The following is a 23,802-nucleotide window of genomic DNA, read 5'->3' on the forward strand; positions in this document are numbered from 1 at the left end:
GAATTTTGTGCATTAAAAAGACATCAAAATTCAAGATAAAAATTCTGGTTGTTCATAAGGCAATCACAATGGAGGGACAGACTTGAAAAATCCCCCTCCCTCCTTTCTCTGCTCTGATGCTAATTAGTTCATTATTCTGAAGAACAGCAAGAACTCTTTGATCACTTCAAAAAGTTGACGATATTTTTGCCTTTGCAGTGTTTTCTTCTTCTATGCATATACATATATGTATATATGCATTTTAAACATGCAAAAACCAACGCACACACAAGCGCACACACACAGCAGGTCATTCTTTTAATCCTGTGCTACCTTTCTTGTTTTTTTGCTTGGATGACGATCGGAAGAAATAAAATCCATCTGCTCCTGACAAAATACGGGAGTTACAAAATGAGTAAAAGAGCAAAGCAAAAGCCTAGATCAATCTGACACCTCTTAATTATTTCCATTTGGGAAAGTTGTAGGGCATGAAGCCAAGCCCATGGGCTTTCAATGAAAAATTGGATGCCATCAGGAGAAGAGAAAGAAAGGAAAAGCAATGCATACAGAGGCTTTGTAAAAGGGTAATTCACACACTGGAGCCCTCGGTGGTTCAGTGGCTTAAACCGCTGAACTGCTGAACTTGCTGACCAAAAGGTTGCTAGTTCAAATCTTGGGAGTTGGGTGAGCTCCCGTTGTTAGCCCCAGCCTCTGCCAACCTAGCAGTTCGAAAACATGCTAATGTGATTAGATCAATAGGTACTGCATTTATGGGAAGGTAATGACGCTCCATGCAGTCATGCTGGCCACATGACCTTGGAGGTGTCTATGGACAATGCCAGCACTTCGGATTAGTACGAACCCCCAGAGATGGACACAACTGGACTTAATGTCAGGGGAAAACCTTTACCTTTACTAAATTCACACATTGAACAGATCTGAACCTGGGTTTATCAAAATGTGCCCTCAACAAGAAATGGGCGGTAACCTTGGGCAAATGTACCCAAGGGCAAGCTTGTTTTCTGCTTCCGTGGAGACTAGGATGCGAAACAATGGCTTCGAACTACAAGAAAAGAGATTCCATCTGAACATGAGGAAGAACTTCCTGACTGTGAGAGCCGTTCAGCAGTGGAACTCTCTGCCCCAGAGTGTGGTAGAGGCTCCTTCTTTGGAAGCTTTTAAACAGAGGCTGGATGGCCATCTGTCAGAGGTGCTCTGAATGCAATATTCCTGCTTCTTGGCAGGGGGTTGGACGGGGTGGCCCATGAGGTCTCTTCCAACTCTTTGATTCTATGATTCTACCAGATTTGTTTATTTTATTTTTGCGTTGAAAGGTCCCTACAGTGATTTAAATGAAAAGCAAAAAAGAATTATATTAGGGGCTACTCTCACTAACTGGCATTGCTCAGACAAAAAATATCCAGTGAAATAATGTTCTCATTATTATTTTATGTCTTTATTAAAGTGGTTTAAAATGGCCCTTCATCTCTACAGTCACCATTGAAATTTAGCTGGAACAGGAAAATGTAATTACAACAATTTCAGTTGGAATGTCTGAAGCAAGTATATAATGAAATGAATCAATGATGTGTAGTGGTTTGATTGTTGAAATAGAAGTCCAAGAAGCCAGGGTTTGAATCTCCACTCTGCCATGGAAACCCATTGTGTGGCCTCAGACAAGTCACACCCTCTCAGCCTTAGAAGAAATAAGTCCAGGCAAGAAAACTCTATGGTGTTAACTCTTGAGTCCCAATAAGTTGAAGTTATCTTGAAGGACATTGCAGCAACACAAAATATTGTGAAACAGAGATACTACCTTCCAATTAATGGTCCATTTCTAGTTTTACTGAATGCCTCACTGACAGATACATCAAATAATACAACTGTTCATGGAACATAGGTTTATACAAACCTTTAAAAAAAGAAACTTATGTAAGTTCTGGGCTTGGGTGGCTTTTACTCACAACTGTGAAATGGGATGGCCCTGTGGTAACCAGCTGGGAGAAGAAGAAGACATGTTGGTTTCATACTGTGACAAGGGTCAGAAATAAAATGGCCCACTAGATGGGTCTTTGGTCCACTCCAGAAGTGCTTCTCTTCTGTTTCTAATGTAGTGGAGATTTATACTCAATTAATTCCAGAAAGCAGGGCGGGATCAAAGGCAACCTGTTGGTTACACCTGACAGATCCCATACATATTCAAGAGTCACCACTGTGAAGGCTTTCATGCCAACAGTGATACTTCTGCTAAACAGTGGCAGAGTGCAAACATAATTGCTGAATCTTTGTCTCAGTGCAGTGTTATACATTAATTTAGGATGCAATGAAGGCCATTCTTTACACAATTACTCTCTATTTAATAAGCCTTCTTTCTTGCTTGCCTTTTACATTAATAACCTTTACATGACAAAGGTTATTAACGTGAAAAGCTAGCAAGAAAGGAAGAGATCTGAAATAGTTTGGAAATGGGGTCTTGTTTGTTTTTAAGCAGGAAAGATAATGTATTTGATATGCTTAATTTAGGGACTTGAGACCTGTCTGCTCTAGCGTAGGAGTTCATAGCTAGCAGACCAAATCCAGTCACTTGAAAGATAAAGTTGACTTTGTTATTGAGGGCATCAGTGTCAGTAGGTCATTTGAGTAGTCCAGACAATGGGAAAGCTTGGGGGTTTTTTGTGGGGGGGGGGGGTATTGCTGCTGTTATGTGCCATTGAGACTTTTCCGACTTACAAGTTTTGGAAAGGAGAAGTTATGACATGAGCAAGATTTGTTCAGAGGGGGTTTGCCCATGCCTTGTTACTTGCCCAAGGGTTTCCATGTTGGAGCTGGGATCTGAACTCAGAGCTGTGGTCCAATGCTCAAAACACCACACCCATATTTCCCCAGCCAGAGGAATCACTGACCATCACTGTTAGTATGCTGAGGAAATCGTGTCCAAAAAGTGGCTTTCACAACATTTGTGAGTCATTAGGACTAGGAGCTTCATCACATGCTTACCCTTTCATTCTTCTGAATGAAGAATGGTATTATATAACTTTCACCTTTGGTTAAGGACCACACATCCTTGAATTCTTGCCTCTACAAAATCTCTCATAGGTCTCTGCAGTAAGACAACACATTAAGAAAAAGTGTCTAGTTTGCCTTCTTTCTCTCATGATGCTTAGAGAAAGAAATGTTTCGTGATGCCAGCCTTCCACTGATAGCCTGATGTAACAAACCAGACTAAAATGCCAAAGATCTACATTTCAACACTTAAATTCCCAGAATTGCCAGGAAGCATGGCCACTGGAAACATTGGAGGGGAGGATTGTGGGAGCTGCATTCCAAAATGTAACTTTTCCAAACTCTGGGTCATACCAATGGCGCATCAGAAAAAAGGGGGGAGCAGTTTTCCTCCCCTCCCCCATTTTCCTGGTGTGTCATTGGTACTACCCAAGAGGTCTCTGGAGAAGGGGAAATGGCGACTAGGTGAGTTATTTTCCTTTTTAAAAACCTTTTTAGAAGGGGTTTTGGGAGGGGGTGGGGGCTGTCTTGGTTTTTTTGGGGTCCAAGAGCCTAGAAAATCTGAGATAGCTGTGTGTTTTGGGATTGGAAGAGTTTTTCTGCTTTGTGCCAAATGCAGTTGCATTTACCAGGTAAATATCCAGGTGGCTACACATTTTAGGATGACTTATACTCATGTTTAGGGCCTGTGTCTGTCTAAACCTTACTGGATCACAATTTCCAAGTCGCAAAGAGTCAAGGTGGCTCATCCCTGTGATTCAATGAAACATACACAAAAGGCCTATGACTCCATTCTAAACTGAAACAAAGTCTGGATTACCTTTCACCTCTCCATTTAACTCATTACATCCCTATTATTTTCATCCCATCATAGGGTCCCCAGTCAAGAAACAGAAACAGTTTCTTCACTTGGGTAATATAGGAACAGTGGATAATAACTTTAGCTATTCTTCATTATGCTCATTCTTCACCAAGGCAAAGAGTTATTGTATATTTGTGTCAGTCTAGTAATTAATGGTTAGTCTTACCATACAAAGCTTTTGCGCTTGTCTTCGAATTCTGGTCCCTGTCTCCTTGAGAAAATGTTGGTGACCCGTATCCACTGCAAGACAAGAGTATTGGTTATGAGCATATTTTATTTGGAAAGGGCAGTTAACATGTAAGGATAAGTTATATTAAACAGAGGATTCGAGAACTTTAAAAATGTATTTCACGTTTCTAGTCCACATAGTAACTGATATGCTTGAAAGCATACAAGAATATTAAGTGAAAATTGAAATAATCAAATTTCCAAGAGATTGTGACTGCATGACTTGTCCAGGTCTTCTAATCCTAGACTGACAAGGATCAAACCTATAATCTATTTATGTCCTGTCATTGAATGTTTGCCGTTTGTATGTTGCGCTCCACCCTGAGTCCCCTTTGGGATGAGAAGGGTGGAATATAAATGTTTTAAATAAATAAACAAATAAACCTGCAAAACAGTTGTAATAATAATAATAGTGATATGATATGAGGATTTAAAGATCAAACTGCAAAGATTCTGGCACAAGGCAGTAAAAGTGGTTCCAATGGTGATTGGCAGACTGGGTGCAGTGCTTAAAGACCTTGGCCTGCACTTAAACACAATTGGGGCTGACAAAAATTACCATCTGTCAGCTACAAAAGGCCACCCTACTGCGATCTGCACTCATTATTCACCAATACAGCACATAGTCCTAGACACTTGGGAAAGTGTCTGACTAGGGCTGGGCGGTTTCGTTCGTTAATTTCGTAATTCGTTATTAATTCGTATTTAAATTAGCTTACGATCCGATATTGAGCCATGCAGGAGTAATTAAAAATCAAAACATTTTTTTCAATTTATTTTGTAAATGTTTCGAAATTGTTTCGAAATTATTTCGAAATTGTTTGAAATTATTTCCGTATGCCTGGTGCAAGTTTTATAGTTGTTGTTTCTTTTATCGGTGATAAAAAATAAATTATCACACCAACAGTCAACAACAGAGGGAGAGGGAAGCTTCAGAAGTTCCCCCTGTCCCATTTGGAGGTTTTTTTTTAGCATATTGCGCAATCGCGTCCGCCATTAACAAATCGATTCGAAATTAACGAAATTTCGTAAATAACGAAATTTTGAAATCTCAAAATTTTGGAAGTATTTAGAATTTGGAAATGCTAGCGCCCCCTGGAAACGAATCGAGTTTAGAAACAATTTTTTCCGTGGTTACCCAGCCCTATGTTTGACATGTGATCCAATGCAACAGCCAGCATAGCGATCTTGTTTGCTGTGTACTAATCTTGTTGTGTTTCAAATAAAGATAATAATAATTTATTTATAGGCCACCTTATCTCCCCAAGAGGACTCAGTACAACCCACTTTCAGATCCTTGTCCACAAAAATAGTTTTCAAGTGACTCAGTGACAAGCATAATGAAGAAAACAATTAACGAAATAGCCTTGACCTACAGTCCTTCCTAACATGATCCTGTTCTAGCTAGAAGTCACCAGCCATCGGTACTCATTTAAAAAATGTTCTCTAGCGTCACAAAAGCCATTGAAGCAAAAGCCTATCAACTAGCATTAGAAATATTTTAGGTATGCTATCTAAGCATTTCATCAATGCTTAATAAAGCATGTCAACTAGCTTTAGAAACTGTGTATATATGGACGTCATCACATTATACGGAGGAGACGGCACTTCATCACAGTTGTAAAAAGCTTTTGGAACTCAAATTCCTGGCATGGATTTATGAACCTGACTGCAATCACTAGAAATTCTGGTTAATATGGCCAATGATAGTGTTGGCTTAGGGATGCTGGGAACTGTAATTCAAAAGTAATTTGTCCAAGCTCTGGGCTGGACACATTACATATTAGATTTCAGGACTATCTGTTCCTACATGCTGACTGTTAAGTCATCTTCAGAGACTCCTTTCTGAATGACCCCAGTTCAGAGGTAGATGAGAAAAACTTGGAATTGATCATTAAAACAAATTATTTGTGCTTTGATATGTTGAAATGTTCAGCAATAATTTTAAATTCATTATTTTGGCCACTAAGTACCAACAAATAAAATCCCACCCTGGGAGAAAGGAAGGGTATAAATCCTACCTACCAACAAATCAATCAATCAATCAGTCAATCAATGCTCACCATTTGCAGTAATTCTTTAATTCTTCACTGTAACAATTCAATGATTAAAACAACTATTTAAATGTATACATTATTCTTAGCATCTTAAAGGTAGGCTATTTTATTTAATGCACTAATTCTAAAAATTAGGGTCCCAAAGCTCTGAAGACCAGTCTTTGTCTATGGAGGCATACTAGTTGTGGGGTTCCTTCACTGCATGACTACTTTCTCAAAGTATTCCTATATTGGCCTTTAGCTGGAATCTTTCTGAATCAAATACAGGTGATAAGACGATATTCACATCATCAAAATGTTTACAAGGATTGGTAAGAAATTCAGTGTGTTCACGGGGAGGTAATTGCATCCGCTATATATGAAGTGACAGGAAATGTCCACGATCTAAAGAATTGCTTCAAGCAGAATGTTGTGACTCTGTTCCTTTGAATTTTAGGCCCTCATGCTCCTCAGAAACAATTCCACTTAACACTGGAAATAATGCGTACCGTTGTCTAGGAAAGAATTTTCTGAGGAACCCAAACAACAGTAAATACATAGCTGGTATTTTCTTCTTTGAGGCAGAATAGAAGCAAGGTTTATAGTATAATATTGGTTTTGCATGAGTGTGTCAGTGGAGGCCTTGCTATGTGAATATTTCCCGAGGGGAAAACACAAAATACTGGGATTACAGAAGCTTATTGTGTGTTGTTTTATGGAACTTAGGAAACTTATCTCCGGATATGTATTGCCAAAAGTTTTCATGGCTGGAACCACTGGGTAGTTGTAGGTTTTTTGGGCTATATGGCCATGTTCCAGAAGCATTCTCTCCTGACATTTCGCCTGCATCTACGGCAGGCATCCTCAGAGCATGTGAGATCTGTTGGAAACTAGGAAAATTGGGTTTATACATCTGTGGAATGTCCAGGATGGGAGAAAGAACTCTTGTCTGTTGGAGGTGGGTGTGAAAGTTTCAATTGGCCACCTTGATTAGCATTTAATGGCTTAGCAGTTTTAAGGTATGGCTTGTTAGTGCCTGGAATCCTTTGTTGGGAGGTGATTAGCTGTCCTTGATTGTTTCATGTCTGGAGTTCCCCTGTGTTTGAGTGTTGTTCTTTATTTGCTGTTATAATTTTAGAGTTTTTTTAATACTGGTAGCCAGATTTTGTTCATTTTCATGGTTTCTTCCTTTCTGTTGAAATTGTCCACATGCTTGTGGATTTCAAAGGCTTCTCTGTGTAGCCTGTCATGGTAGCTGTTAGAGTGGTCCAACATTCCTGTGTTCTCAAATGATATGCTGTGTCCAGGTTGGTTCATCAGATGCTCTGCTGTGACTGACTTCTCTGGTTGAAGTAGTCTGCAGTGCCTTTCATGTTCCTTGATTCGTGTTTGGGCAAGGCTGCTGTGTTTGGTGGTCCCTATGTAGACTTGTTCACAGCTGCCTGGTATACGGTAGACTCCTGCAGAGGTGAGAGGATCCCTCTTGTCCTTTGTTATATGTAGCATTTGTTGGATTTTCTTAGTAGGTCTGTAGATAGTTTGCAGGTTGTGCTTCCTCATCAGTTTGCCTATGCGGTTTCTGGATATTTCCTGATAAATGCTTAGCAACAGTTTTTCAAATTTGGAAAGACATCAGTGGGTTCCATTTCCCCAATTGAATGTGTCTCATGTTCATGCAAATCTAAACATATTCATGAGTAACTACATACACTTTATTTGCATATATGAGGTTCAAGGCAGCTTAGATATATATTTTTCAAGCTGTTTATTTAGCAATTTAAACACATTTGAGATAACACACATTTATTGCTACACTAAAAGGGTGATTGCACCACCCTGTGAATCACTCGGGGAAAATTATTTCTTTTTCCTGCATATTCATTAGCACGCACAATTCATTCCAACAAAACTAAGGAAGGGGTTCACATGTTTAAGTGTGTACACATGCACAGTCTCATGGGGATGCTCTTAGAAACAAAAATAGCCTCAGATTACTCAGTCTTAAAATAACCTTAGACATGGCCTCACTGTAGGTACTCTTTTTAAAAACCAATTATTTCTCAGTTTTTTTTAAAAAAAACGTATAAATTATGCACGGCTGTGACTTGAACAAACATTAGAACTATTAAAAGTTTATTTAGATGACTGGAAAGTATAAGCGCTCCTCTACTAAATGAGGGGGGCTGGGTGGAAATCCCATTAGTAATTTTCCAAGGGAAGGAGGTTGCCTCTGGCATTTGACGGTGCACAACCTATCAGCTGCTACTCATTCAATTGTACATAAACGAACAGGACAGCAGTTTCCCCAGGGGAAAGGATATTTTCTGACCTTAATTGAGATCAGATAAATGTATCACTCAATTTTCTCCAAAGTGTGACCTTCAATGGGGTTAAGCTGGGGCCGAAGTCAGCTTTACCTGATCCAGACCTGGACGTACAGCTAGGAAACTCTTAGTGGCAGAAAAAAAAAAAGGCTGCGAGCAAAGTAAGGCTCGAGAGACATAGACTGCTCAGAAAAGCAGGTGCTGTTCACTTTGCTCTCTGTGCTCAATCCAAGGAAAAGGTGCAACCGTCAATGTAGTGCCTAAACAGGGGCCATTTCTCAGTACATTATTGTATTACTATTATTCTATATACTCGAATAAGTCTAGAAATCTTTGTCAAATCTGAATAAGGATGACTTATCCACCTGTACAGTATCTTTCCTCTTATCAAGGAAGAAACCACTTCTGAGAGCAGTAGTGAGAAGTGAGGGTTTAGTCTGTCCTGGGAGAACCTAAACGAAACACCAGCTCCCTCTACGATCTCCACCATGGCACCACATCTGACCTTTTTTGAATGCCTGGCCAGGAAAATGGAATTAACCAGGTTGGCTTGCACCTGAGTTCAATTTGGCACTTTCCCCTCTCTGTGGAATGACCACCCACAGGCCATATCAAAATCCATAGTTTTGGCACCAAACCTGCCTTTGACATAATTTGTTGTCATGTGACTTCAAGTTATATCTGACTTAAGTAAAGGTAAAGGTTTCCCCTGACATTAAGTCTAGTAGTGCCTGACTCTGAGGGGTGGTGCTCATCTCCATTTCAAAGCCAAAGACTTGGCGTTGTACGTAGACACCTCCAAGGTGATGTGGCCAGCATGACTGCATGGCGCACCCTGTTACCTTCCCGCCAAGGCAGTATCTATTGATCTACTCACATTTTGCATGTTTTAAAACTGATAGGTGGGCAGAAGCTGGACCAAACAGTGGGAGCTCACCCTGTTCTCTGGATTCAAGCTGCCAAACCTTTGGTCAGCAAGTTCATCAGCTCAGCAGTTTAACCTGTTGCATCCCCAGGAGGCCCATATCTGACTTACAGCAACCCAATAGAGACCCTACTACAGGGTCATCTTTGCATGATTTGTTCCAAAAGAGTTTGCCTTTGCCTTTCCTCTGAAGCTAAATGAGTGTGATCGCAGCCAAGATCACACCATTGGTTTCCATGGCTGAGTAGAGATTCAAACCCTGGTCTCTGGAGTCATAGTCCAAAGCTCACACCATTTAACTGCACTGGCTGGTGTGCACTGGTCTGTCTATCAACCATAATTTTGACTGACACATGAGCATATAAACCTTGACAGAGGCAGGTTATGGGCACACATGGCTGGCAATGCTCTGACCCTCCTGAATATGGAGGTGCCTGGAATAGCATTCTCTTTGTCTGTCATTCTAGATTTTCAAGGTAGACTTTGCAAGAAGGATCCTGTCACTTATCCAGATTTGAAATTATAGGAAAGGATAGGGAGCTCATAAACTCAAGAAGTTTCAGAACATTAGCACAAATTGGGTTGTTGTAGGTTTCTTTGGGCTATATGGCCATGGTCTAGAGGCATTCTCTCCTGACGTTTCGCCTGCATCTATGGCAAGCTTCAAATTGTTACACCTGAGGGTGATTTCAGGCATTCCAAGACCAAGTCTGGTCTCAGGAATGACTGATGGTACAATGCCAGACACATTAATGCTTGGCAACACATTTTCTACCCATCATCTGAACTGTCCTCTCCCCACCCCCCACCCCATTTTGAAAATGAAAATAGAAAAACTGTCTGGGAAAGATTGAAATGGGTCTTACACTCAAGATGTCAAAGGCATCTGGATCAAAAATACAACGATGAGAGTAAAAATGTGAGGGTAAGGATTTTTGTACATTTTCCCCTGCAGGTTTGGAAGGTGAGCATAAAATACTTACTTTATTTGAGAAGAGTAGTTTCCGTATGCACTGGGATGTGGGTTTGAAATATGCCCATTCATTCTGACCTCAACTCCCTCTGTGGGAAAAGGAGAGAAAGAGAAAGAAAAAGTCATTTAAGACATCCAGCACAATCATTTTGGCCAACACTTCTAAAAGGCTGCATAATAGCCTGATTGTGAGTAACTGAGGATTCAAAAACTGGAGCTTGATAAAGCAAGATTTTGAAAAGAAAGAATTTTACTGTAGACACAAAAGTAATGGATGTACAGGCAGTCCACAAATTACAAACAAGATTGGTTCTATAGGTTTGCGCTTCAGTTGAATTTGTTTGTACATTGGAGCAGGTATATTTTTAAGTGTAACTCTGTCAAAATCACAAACACACACACATCTGCTCTTTGAATGGCATAGGAAAGGGTCAACACTCCTGTGGCATTTTTTGTTGTTGTCTGTATCCCTGTTCAGAAGATTCTGCCTCCCTTTCTGTCCCCCACTTTTTTTTTTGTCATGTCAGGAGAGATTTGAGAAACTGCAAGTCGCTTCTGGTGTGAGAGAATTGGCTGTCTGCAAGGACGTTGCCCAGGGGATGCCTGGATGTTTGATGTTTTTACCATCCTTGTGGGAGGCTTCTCTCATGTCCCCGCATGAGGAGCTGGAGCTGATAGAGGGAGCTCATCCACACTCTCCCTGGATTCAAACCTGCGACCTGCCAGTCTTCAGTCCTGCCGGCACAGGGGTTTAACCCACGGTGCCACCGGGGGCTCCTGTGGTAAATGGATTTCTGTCTCTGTGATAAATGGATTTTGAAAAATTTGGCTTGTGAAAGCAAGGATTGTGGATAAAGCTTCAGTTGAGACACCTTTTCCCCATGATAACTCTCCCAGGAGCTCATTTTCCTTCTGAGAGATAGATTTCTCTCACTTCCTGTTGTCTCACCCCAATTCTTAACTATGAGTTGTTTGTAAGTCAGATGTTCGTAAATCAGGGACTGCCTGTATTTTATAAAAACAGTAAAGGAAAGGGAAACCAGCAGCTCCAAAAATCCAGATACTGTTTTGTTTGCAGCTCTCCTTTCCATAAGACTTACACAGGGCTGACTCAGGACATTTTGCTGCCTGAAGAAAATTACAATAAGAGCTTAAACAGCCTATGAGAGGGGCATAAATGGACCCTCATTGCAAATTATACCTTCCCTGAAGTGATGGAAAAGGCACCATAATTTCCTGGTCCACAGTGATCTTGCATTAACCCCATTAATGGTGCACATTACTACGTTTATTTCATAAATAGCTATGGATTGCTATGAGTTAAATGTCCCAGTTCCTTGTTTACTCAACAAAGCCTTGTTTTGCATGCTCAAGAGCAATCTCTTTCCTGTATTATCCCTGAACTCATGTGACAGAGCCTGGCTAAGACATTATGCCACTTGGGGCAAAGGAAAGGACAAGCTAGGACCCTTCTCATTCTTCATACAGGATAGGGGTGCCACTGGAATCTTACTTTGGCCAGTAATCTCTGATATTCCCATGTTGATGGGATAGTAATTCAATTCCAAGTTTTAGTCTAAAGTTTGAATGTGCCACGATGCTATTGATATGGTTCCTCTGGTGATTTTCACCACCTTGACATGGAAATCAGCATCCATCACTGACTTCAACACTGGGGGTAAAATCCATCCTCCATTGCACCTAAGGGTAACAAGGAAAGTGTATACAGGTAACATCTGATAGAGCATCCAGTTCCATTCCTCTTTAGGGATTGCCACCATTACCTGATTCACAAATACTTGGATCTGACACCTAAGATTTAGAATAGATACTAAAATAGCTGCGACTCTCTGCTTGCCTTAGTATTGACAACAAAATACAAGCCCTTCATGCTTTCTCTTACTTTTCAAAGGAAAAATAGAGTTGTACGCAGGGGCAGTCAGGGACCATCAAGTCCCCAGTTCATGTATAAAATTAACAAGAGCTTTGGCAGTGCATACTCGTTCTGCGATTGCATTTTTTTTACGACCAGCCAACATGTTTTAGTGCCAAATGTTCTTTCCAGTGCATTTAATTATCACCTTTCTTCCAGGTCTTTTGTTTCTTTAAGTTACTGAGCTTCTCTTAATTTGCTATCATAGTTTTGCAGGGGGAACTCAAGCCAAAGGCTTTTTTCCTCTGCTTAACGTCTTCACACCTTATACCCCAGAACAATAACAAACAATCAATTTTTTAAAAGTGCAAAGAACATTAACAGTTTCTTTCTGAGTATAATTTAATGTAATGTTTTTAGTCCTACATGTGCATGTCTTCAAATCAAATGTCAACTTATGATGATCCAATGGACTTCAATGGGTGTTCATAAGGACTCCTCAGATATTCCTTGCCAGTTCTTTCCTTTGAAACATAGCCTACAGCACCTGATATTCATTGATGATAGTCTCACATCCAAGTATTCATAGAATCATGGAGTTGGAAGAGACCCCATGGGCAATCCAGTCCAAGCCCCTGCCTAGAAGCAGGAAAATCTCATTCAAAGCACCCCTGACAGATGGCCATGGAGCCTCTGAGCCTCCATCACATGCCAGGGCAGAGAGTTCCACTGCTGGACAGCTCTCACAGTTAGGAAGTTCTTCTAATGTGCAAGTGAAAACTCCTTTCCTGTAGTTTGAAGCCTCTACTATCAAGAGGTGACCCTGCTTAGCTTCAAAGTCCAGAGAGATTTGGTACCTTTTGGGTATTTAGCCCCCAATTTTACTTCTGAATCTCAGCAATGTGATTCTGAAGGGTCTAGGACCCACAAAATTCATTTTAAGTTGCTATGTGTTCTTCGCTCAATTCCTTCTTAGGGTTGGAGAAAACATAAAGCCACGTAAAACCAATTTTGTGGTCCCAAGCCCTTTCAAATCATACTCCAATGTTCAGAAGAAAACTGGAATTTCTACTTTAAAACATGCATGTGTAGTTTGATGCTGAAATTTTGTGGCAGACCACATAACTTCTCTACTTGTTTCAAATATGTTCTGGTTTGCTATTGGATTTTGGCAGTGCCATGCCCTGATGCCAATGAGGCCGCAGCCTATGGTAGTTTTAAGAGTTCATTTTGCATTTTGGGCTGAGCATTACCCAAGGGTATACATTTAAATTTTGCATTTTGAAAGCTTTTATTAACATTACTGAAGCTGGAGTCCAGGCCAGTAAGAACATATTCAGTAGTTTTATGCATGGTTGTGCCTGAAGTGTTACTGAATGTATTTGCGGTTCATTTCAGAGAACGGACTAAGAAATACTACTGCTATCATTTTCAATGGAGGGATTTCACTGTATTTGCATGTAGCATACAGAAAACAAAATTTATTTATTTATTTATCGTGTCAGTATCAACCAGACAGTTGTATTACATTTTAAACATTTTTTAACAAACAAACAAAACAGAGTTTGTAAGCTTGGTAGTTGATTAAGTTGATCCAAGTGGCCAGATACTTGTCAAAGGACATTTAACTACCAAGAAAAGGAAATGGATGAAAAATGACCAATGTGTCCAGGGCCACATCATTATAAACAGAGCTGAAATTGAGGAAGTGACTGAATATGGATATCTTGCACAACAAAAACAGTTGAATAATTTGGCAAATGGTGAATGGGCAAGAGGACGCAAGGCTGCTTGGACAGCTTTACTCGAAACTGGACAGTGCTAATAGATGATAAGCTGCCAATGAAGGTCAGAGCTACAGTTTTATGGGCAATGTTATACACATTTGAAACATGGGCAACAACAAAGTTAGAGGAGGAAAAACTGGTGGTGACTCAGAGAGCAATGGAAAAATTATGTACGGCGTGACAAGAAGAGATAAAGTCAGCAATAAAGAGCTACGTCAAAGAACCGGGGTACATGACGTGGTCAATGAAATCTATGAGGCAAAAAGAGATGGGCAGGGCATACAGCATGAATAAAAGACAACCAATGGACATGCCAACTAATGAAAATGGATACCAAGATACCACATGCGGTCTTTGGGCAAACTTTGTATTTGATGGGCCGAACTGACAATTAAGCTATTCAGCTAGAAATGGGGTTGGGGGGGGGGGGGGGGAAGCACAGGATCATCTATTTTTGCAAATGGTACATTTGTGTGAAGTCCAAAGGAGTGGATTGATGACAATTTGGATAGGATAGGATACAGCTAAAATGCATAAGTCTGTTATGCAAGTATTGCATTTGATAGCACAGTGGCAATAAAATAAGAGATATTTCTATTTTTAAAAGTAGCATTGGGCAACATGCATCCTGAATAAAAGTTGCCATGTGTTTCTGCTCAGAACAAGATACAACTTCTTTTAATGTGGAATAAGCCCTTATTTTGCTGGTGAATTTGATGGCACTAGAGAGAGGACTATGTAGGTTATGAATGAAATGGGCAGGAGCTCCATGCTAGAGCTATAAGAGAACATGAGAAGTGAACAGGAGTGACACGTAAGGGAGTTGTTCATTTATGCAGCTCTATTACTGAGGGCATTTAATGAGAACCAGCTTAATTTAAGCTTTCTGAGATGTTCTTTTTGAAAAAGGAATGGAAGATGGTAAGCCTTTTTCTTATGTAACCCTTTTAAAGGGGGCAGAGATGGTGCTGTATAAATAATGCAGAGGGTGACATAAGAAGATTTTAAATCTTCCCTATGAATTGGGAGTTAGAAGTTCTGTGTGAACATATCTTTCTCCATTTCTCTCTAACAGATCCTGTTACAACGCAAATACTGAATCACAGAACTGGAAGAGATCATAAGGGTCATCTAGTCCAATCCCATTTTGCCAGGCAGGAATACACAAGCAAAGTACTTCTGACAGATGGACATCCAGACTTTTCTTTAAAAACCCCAGAGAAGGAGACACTGCCACACTCCCAGGAAGCATTGAATAAGACCTTTAAAAAGATAGCCCCAAAGTTATCATAGGGTCCTTTTAGGAATTTGTATAGTGCCAGGCAGAACACTGGAGGAGATGTCCCATTCAAGCAAGTAAAGAAGGCAGCATTTATGTAAACTGTCAACAAGACCATTAATAACATAATTCATGGCTCTAATTGGAACTTCATTCACATAACTCAAACAAGCTTTGGGAAACATTTATAACATTAACCCCCTATTAAGTTTTGGCTCTGCCTTTTCCTCTGCTTTCCTCCTATTCATAAATTTTCCCAATAGTGTAGATACCTTCCTTTGGATTAGTTTTTGGGTGGAGCATAACACTCCCCCCCCCCCCCCCGAGGCCAGCCTTATGTCTATTCCATTTCCCTGTATAGAGCTGTTTGCTGGGCTCCGCTCCTCCCTCTTCCTACAGCAGAGCTACTGTGACTTAGGCTTGGAATTGTCTGGTAATCCTAGGCCCAAGCAATTCAAACAGGCATCCTTAGCACCTGCATTCAACAGTATTTTATACCATCAGTCCAAAGGACAACAGAAGCTTATGACCAGCTTATGCTTCACAAGAAAGAAGATCAAGATAACCATTGCTTTGCACCAGAGGCAGAAGACTCCAGAGAGATGACTGCAGTCAGAAAAGGCTCCTTTTATAATGTATTGTTTTAAGTTACCATATGATAGTCCTGGGTGCAGTTAACCCTTATTCATCTTGTTTGCAGTAAATTCATTGGGTTATCTTTTCACCTTACATAAAGTGCTTCTGTCTGCTAAGGGTATTAATATTAACAGAAGGTATACAGATAGCCCCCAAGTAAAGCCAGACACTATACCATTTCCCAAAGGCTTGGGAGTGCCATCACACCCTTCAAAGTCATTACACTCTCCAATTTCTGTATCATGACATCGTTTAGCTGCAAAGAGCCCTGCAGACATGAACACTTGAAGACAGTGTAGTGGTATAATAAAAATGTACGGCCCAGTATGTCATGAATTCATTGTGAGAGAATCAAGAATAATAGATCCCCATCAGATATATATTTGATGGCAAACCTAGGTTTCCTACAAATCTTGAAAAGGTTACTTTTGGGCTATAACTCCCAGAATCCTTTAGAAAGCAGTAGCTGGACTTAAGTGACCCTCTATTCTGCTTTGGCCAGACCTCACCTGAAATACTGTGTCCATTTCTGGGCACCACAGTTAAAGAGGGATGTTGACAAGCTGGAACATGCACAGAGGAGGGCAACCAAAATGATCAAAGGTCTTGAGACCATGCCCTATGAGGAGTGGCTTAAAGATCTGGCTCTGTTTAGCCTCCAGAAGAGAAGGTTGAGATGAGACATGATCACCATGCTTAAGTATTTGAAAGGACATCATAAAGAAGTGGGAACAGGCATGTTTTCTGCTGCTCTGGAGACTAGGACTCAGAGCAATGGGTTCAAATTAAAGGAAAGGAGATTTCACCTGAACATTTGGCAGAACTTCCTGATCATAAGAGCTGTTCAACAGTGGAACTCTCTGCCTCAAGAGTGTGGTGGAAGCTCCTTTGAAGGCTTTAAACATCTCTCAGGGGTGCTTTGATTTGTGCTTTTCCTGTATGGCAGGGGGTTGGACAAGATGGTCCACGTGGTCTCTTCCAACTCTATGTCCAAGGTGATGATTTTTTGTGCATTATGGGTTCTTCCAAAAGTGCTCCACCAAATACAGGGTACAGTGTGAAAACGAGTCCTACTATAGTCAAAATTCAATGATACAGACAATTCTGCTGGCATTCTGATCTAAAATAATAAGGGCACTTTGATATATAATGCAATCTTCAGTTTCAGATTTTTAGCCTATCCAGTGCAGCAAAGTTATGCTTTTATGTATCCGGATAGGTCCTTGAATGCTCCTTGCCTAAGTAGTAAGTCTCTTTTTAAAATTCAGGAAGCATTAAGCAACCCGTTGTCAATAGCAATGCCTTCCTGCCCACAACTCCACTTTTCAGCACTTCACGTTCTTCCGAGGTGAAACTGTCCTTGAAGTTTTATTTGTTGTTTAACTCCACTGGTTTCGAGAAGCAGCTCCACTTAGTTTAAAAGGGCCAGGTAAAGGCTACAAAATCTAGAACAAGCTGGGTTTTTCAGCTCCTTTCCAAACCGTATGATGCGGGGTTTACATCAGGGGAAAGAAAACAAGGACTTTCTTTAATCGTTGAAACTCTTTCTGCTCCTTTTTAATTTAGACTGGCTTTTGGTGACGGACTAGTTCTTGTAGAAGAGTCTTTTAATGAGGGAGTGTTGTACTTTTGTTCCCAAAATTAACCTTTAAATACTTTTTACAGTAGTGTTCTTTAAAACTGACTTGCTTATTGGACTTTTTAAAGAAAACCTTTTAATTGTAACACTAACTGTAGCTGTACTTTGTTTTGTTTTGAGCCAGGAGAAAGGCAGGATATAAAAGAACTAACTAAATAAATTATTAGTGAATAATGACTAGCATTGTGTACTATTTCAATACCCTTATAGTTCAGTCCTAGAATCATAGAGATGGAAGACACCTCATGGGCCACCCAATCCAACCCCCTGCCAAGAAGTAGGAAAATTGCATTCAAAGCACCCCCAACAGATGGCCATCCAGCCTCAGTTTAAAAGCCCCCAAAGAAGAAGCCTCCTCCACACTCCGGGGCAGAGAGTCCCACTGCTGAACAGCTCTCACAGTCAGGCAGTTCTTCCTAATGTTCAGATGAAATCTCATTTCCTGTAGTTTGAAGCCATTGTTCTGCACTCTAGTCAGCAGAAAACAAGCTTACTCCTTCCTTCCTATAACTTCTCCTCACATATTTATACGTGGGCCGCATCATGTCTCCTCTCAGCCTCCTCTTCTGCAGACTAAACATGTCCAGCTCTCTAAGCCACTCCTCATAGGACTTGTTCTCCAGACTCTTGATCCTTTTAGTCACCCTCCTCTAGACACATTTCAGCTTGTCGACATCTCCCTTCAATTGTGGCGCCCAGAATTGGACACACTATTCCAGGTGTGATCTGAGGAAGGCTGAATAGAGGGGTGTAGAGATGTATTTATTATAAAGTGTTATTTATAATGTGTTTAAACTGTATTTATAATGTTTATTATAAAGTGTTATCTATAATGTGTTTGAATCTGTATTTATGTATTACATTCGTTGCCAGGGCCTAGCTGAGAGAGATAGGTTGCCATGGTGACAAGGCCGAAGAGGAGGTGGGCGGAGCTTAAGGAGAAAAAGGTTTGAAAGTGGCAGTTAAGCTTCAGTCAGGAGGAAGAGACCCTGAGGAGAATAGCAGAGCCAGTTAAGGGCTCTGGGAAATAGCAGAGTCAAGAAAGGACTCTGGGAAAAGTAGTTTAGTCAGGAGGATGAGACCCTGAGAAGAGGGCAGAGTCAGTTAGGGCTCTGTGGTGGGAAGCTTTATAGATTCAGTTAGTTTTAGTGATTGTGAATATTTCTTCAGCAAGGTAGCTGAAGGGAAACCTCGTTAGATTGCTTGAGTAAAAAGAATCTAACAGAGAGGGTTTTAGGATCGCCAGTAGTGGAAGACTGGGGATTCAGTGGTTTGTTCCGGTATAGGACAAACAGTGTGAATATTCACAATAAGGAACACTGAAATAATAATAAAGCACTTCACTGTAGAAGGAGTTTATAAGAATTGTAACATCTAAAGCCTGAATGTATCACAGCCAAGCCATATTGTAACCAACAAGCATGTGCCAAGTTCAACATCTCAATATTGCAACAATTACACTTTGTTAATAATAAACTTGTTCTCTTTGTTATTTTAAACCTGCCTCCTCCATTGATTTTACGTTCGGTGCATTCCACTCTACCAAAGTTACCTCACAACGCAAATAGGGATAAACAGAGACTTTAAGACCAGCGTCTCTAAACATATTGGTGGCAGTTTAATTTAATAGCAGTCTAGGAACTTTATTACATTTTTGGTGATCCCATTTGGTGGGATTAACGCACGACTTTACTTTTTATTGGTGGCATTGATACGTTCTTTACAAGGGGTAGCATGACTTCCCTGGATCTAGACACTATACTATCCTATATGTTTCCAATCAATTGTTAGCGGCATTGTAGGATTGCATCTTGTCTGCATAAAAGGGCTTTAAGTGTTCTTTCTGAGACTTAAAGCCCTATTAATTGCTGCTAGTGTTTCCTTTCATCTATCTGTCTCCAGATGCCTAAACGTTTATCAAAGCAACTGAATGGTTTTGAGTTCATGGCAAAAAAGAAAAAGCCGAATATTGAAGATCAAGAAGGCAGCAAGTTGAGAACCATTGTAGAAGTTGGTACTGATGAAGATCCTAGAACATGCACATCCTAACTGCAGGTGAAAATTGAGGAAACTGTGGAAACTGAGGTGTCTACCACTGGCTCATCTAATCTAAGCCCTGTCAAAGAAACCATGGAAAAGGAGCAAAGACAAAAAACTGTGTTATTGTTAGAATGTGGGCTTTATATGAACAAGGCTGTTTCTGATAACCAAGTGAAAGCTTAATTAGTGCAAAATCAATGCACTCCATTGCCAGGATGTGTATTTCTTGTGGCTAAAAAGAGGCATCTAAGTTTTCAATACAAATGGTTCAACATATTTCCTGGTTAGCCTACTCGCTTCATGTACAAGGTGAACTCTAAGAACTGTGTGGTGTTTGGATGAGAAGTTATGGATAAAGCTTGGTGCATTGGTTGCTAAACCATTTGTGTGATGGAAAGATGCAATACAGTAAGATCAATGGTGGGGTCTATGGGTGGCAGAAGCTGGGATTCCTTGAATCTGTTCAAGACAGACTTGTAAAAGCAACATTCAGGCAACTTCACCAGTGGAATATTATAGGTGAAATGTATACATCACATTTGTGGTCTGTTTCTGCAACCAGCTTCAAGAAAGGTTTTCAAGGCACAGGTAAGTAGTTGAGGAACTGCAAATGTTCCTCTCTATTAATTGTGGCCATTTAAAATTCAACTTGAATAAGCACACAGAACTTTACAATGAATGCCTTCAAGATACTGATACACTGATGGAAGAGTTTGATCTGTGGTGTAGAAAACGGAAAATATTATGCCTGTAGAAAAGCCATCAAATGCACAGGAAGCATATTTTGTCTGTGATAGACAGATTTTTTCCAAATGTGAAGAAACTTCTTCAAATTTCTGAAACACTGCAAAATGAAAGGTCGTTTCCAACTTTTAAACATTTGAAAACATACATAAGAGGCACAATGGGGTAAGAAGAAAGACTGACTGGACTTGCACTCTTGAGTGTCCATCGAAGTTTATCAATGGAGCCTGATTTTTGTGTATTGACACTTTTTTCAAGTGTTTCCAACAGGTATTGTGGTGTTCTTTTGTAACAACTACATTACCAATTTTTTGTAAAGTTGAACTTTGTAGCTAAAATTGAAATTTGATTTAATATAAATATATAGAATGGGTCATATAATTTAAATTATTTTGTGATATGGACCAACACTTCATGATTCGTTAAAGAAATTAAAATCATTTCACATGCACACACATCTGCCCAATTTTTTTTTCTGGCTACAGGCTTGATGATATTCATATACACCCAACAAGGTAAACATCGGCTGTACATGCCTGAACATCAAAACCAAAAGAAAACAGAGGTAAGATAAGTCTACACTACTCCTCAGCTAACCTAGCATTTTAAAATTATAGATCTATGGCCAGCAAAATTGAAAATATACAAAAAAAAGAGACTTGTCCAATGATCAAACCACTATGTGCTAAATTACTTACAACTTAGTCAACATAAGTCAATTGTTCAGACATTGGTCCTCAGTATTTTCTCTTTCACTTTTAATTAGCATTCCTGGAGCCAATTCAGCTTTCCAGAAATCCCTCATCAACATCCCTTAGGGGTTTGTCCACTTGAAGAACCATGGAGAGGCATTTGTGAATGGGGAAAAGGATTACTCTGATTTGGATTCTTGCTGCTGTACACTGACTTACAATGGAGAGAAAAGACAGAGTGAAAGGTTTTTGTATAATAGGAGAACCTGGGGTCATCCAGAAAGCCGAATGGTGAGAAATTTAGGACAGGGAAAAGAACTTCTTCACAAGGTACACAGCCAAATGCTGAATCTTTTTATGTGCAAGATGCAAGCATAAAAATTGAGAAATCCATGAAAGCCTTCAACAGACACTTGATGGCTATAGTTTCTCCCATATCAGAGGCATTGGAATTAGAGGTGTAGTGTCTGGAAACCTTTAAGCCACAGGGGAACATAACATGTGTAAAATATTATTCACTTTGGCATAAAACATTCATATTAGGTATTACAAAGTATAGTTTATCATGTCTACAAATGTCTAGAAATGACTTCCAAATTTACAAACAACAGAAGAACACTCAGTTCTTGTGGGTTTTTTCGGGCTATATGGCCATGTTCTAGAGCAGTGTTTCTCAACCTGGGGGTCGGGACCCCTGTGGGGGTCGCGAGGGGGTGTCAGAGGGGTCACCAAAGACCATCAGAAAACATAGTATTTTCTCTTTGTCATGGGTGTTCTGTGTGGGAAGTTTGGTCCAATTCTATCATTAGTGGGGTTCAGAATGCTATTTCATTGTAGGTGAACTATAAATCCCAACAACTACAACTCCCAAATGTTAAGGTCTATTTCCTCCAGACTCTTACCAGTGTTCACATCTGGGCATACTGAGTATCTGTGCCAAGTTTGGTCCAGATCCATCATTGCATGAATCCACAGTGCTCCTCTGGATATAGGTGAACTACAACTCCCAAACTCAAGGTCAATGCCCACAAAACCCTTCCGGTGTTTTCTGTTGGTCATGGGAGTTCTTTGTGCCAAGTTCGGTTTAAATCCATCGCTGGTGGAGTTCAGAATGCTTTTTGATTATAGGTGAACTATAAATCCCAGCAACTACAACTCCCAAATTACAAAATCAACCCCCCCCCCTTCTCAACCTCACTAGCATTCACATTTGGGCATATTGGGTATTTGTGCTCAATTTAGTCCAGTGAATGAAAATACACCCTGCATATCGGATATTTACATTACAATTTATTACAGTACTAAAATGACAGGTATCAAGTAGCAACAAAAACAATATGGTTGGGGGTCACCACAACGTATGGAACGGCATTAAGGGGTCACGGCATTAGCAAGGTTGAGAACCACTGTTCTAGAGGCATTTCTCCTGACGTTTCGCCTGCATCTATGGCAAGCATCCTCAGAGGTGAGGTGATGCTTGCCATAGATGCAGGCGAAACATCAGGAGAAATGCCTCTAGAACATGGCCATATAGCCCGAAAAAACCCACAAGAACTAAGTGATTCCAGCCATGAAAGCCTTTGACAATACATTGAACAGAAGAACAGTCAGCATCTGCCAGACTTAATTCCCTCCTCAGCTAACACTTCCCTTTTCCTTGTGTATTGTATCTTTTTAGATTGTAAACCTGAGGGCAGGGAACTGTCAAATTAACCACTTGTAAGCTGCATGATAGGTTCTGCCTTAGGGTAGCTATAAATCACAAACAACTGGGGGGCACACAACAAGAACAACAACAACAACAAGCTGTTCCGGGATACTTTTGGCTGAAGGGTAGGGTATAAATGCTCTAAATGAACAAAGAAATGCAATTTACTTTTTCAGCAATTAATATTTTATTTACAAATTAAGCTACAAAATTCTGGGGACAGTAAACTATGTGTACTATTAAAAGAAACAGCAAATTTTGTCTCTGCTAGTCCTCCAGTGTCAGGCAGAAACAAAGCACTAATTCCTAATGTTGATGCGGTCAATAGACTATTCAATAAACTTTGCTTGCTTGAAATTCCTATGCAAATAACTCAGGAATTATAATCTGATGTAGGGGAAGTGGATCTCCCAACTCCCAAAGTACCAGTGTGTAGAGCATTGGTTCCTAACCTGTGGTCTGTGGACCATCAGTGGTCCGCAAGAATGAAAATATGGTCCGCCACCTCACCATTACTGCACCGTTGCCTCAAAACCACGCGGCAACAAGAGCGACGGTCTCACAAAACCCTCTTATTGTGCTGAGGCAATGGGAATGTCAGGAGGGGAGAGGCTGACTACACACCAAAGATCACTACTACCACATCAGCTCTAGATTATTAAATATGGTTTTCTTTGGGCGAGCAGATGGCGACTACTGAGTGGAATATGTTCTGTATCTGAAACTAGAGCTGATGTAGTCTATCTCATGCAATTTTCTGAATCAGCATTCCAATTAACCAAACCAAATCTAAAGTTGACCAAAAACTGATTTGTAACCCTTTGGTTACTAATGTTGGAGACTGGTTCCTTGTCAAAATGGTCCCTGGTCAAAGTGGTCCCTGCTTTAAAAAAAGGTTGGGAACCAATGATGTAGAGTCATCTTTGTGCCCACTAGATACTTAGTTCACCACAGATAAACTAAAGACAGTTTGAGCACTGGTACCAATCTTTGGACCACTACTTTGCGTACTAGTACTGCTGCAGACAGTCTTATAGAAAAGGTTAACTGTTCTACAGCTTTTAGAAGTAATGT

The 23,802-nt window shown here is 40.3% G+C and overlaps 1 protein-coding gene across 4 annotated transcripts in view; it reads right to left on the reverse strand.

The window, feature by feature from the left end:
• Positions 1 to 23,802, reverse strand: part of EPS8 (EGFR pathway substrate 8, signaling adaptor) — a 180,016-nt gene that overhangs the window by 57,157 nt on the left and 99,057 nt on the right. For 2 of the 4 annotated variants that reach the window (XM_060776642.2, XM_060776640.2), the window contains exons 2-4: positions 10,341 to 10,419; positions 4,011 to 4,084; positions 313 to 366 (exon numbers count right to left, since the gene is read on the reverse strand). In XM_060776642.2, coding sequence (XP_060632625.2) covers positions 313 to 366; positions 4,011 to 4,084; positions 10,341 to 10,402 — 190 coding nt within the window. In that variant the 5' untranslated portion in view covers positions 10,403 to 10,419. The remainder of the gene's footprint in view (positions 1 to 312; positions 367 to 4,010; positions 4,085 to 10,340; positions 10,420 to 23,802) is intronic. The other 2 variants (XM_067469299.1, XM_060776641.2) reach the window with 1 other exon arrangement.

This window comes from Anolis sagrei, chromosome 5 (genome assembly GCF_037176765.1).
Source record: "Anolis sagrei isolate rAnoSag1 chromosome 5, rAnoSag1.mat, whole genome shotgun sequence".
NCBI lineage: Eukaryota > Metazoa > Chordata > Lepidosauria > Squamata > Dactyloidae > Anolis > Anolis sagrei.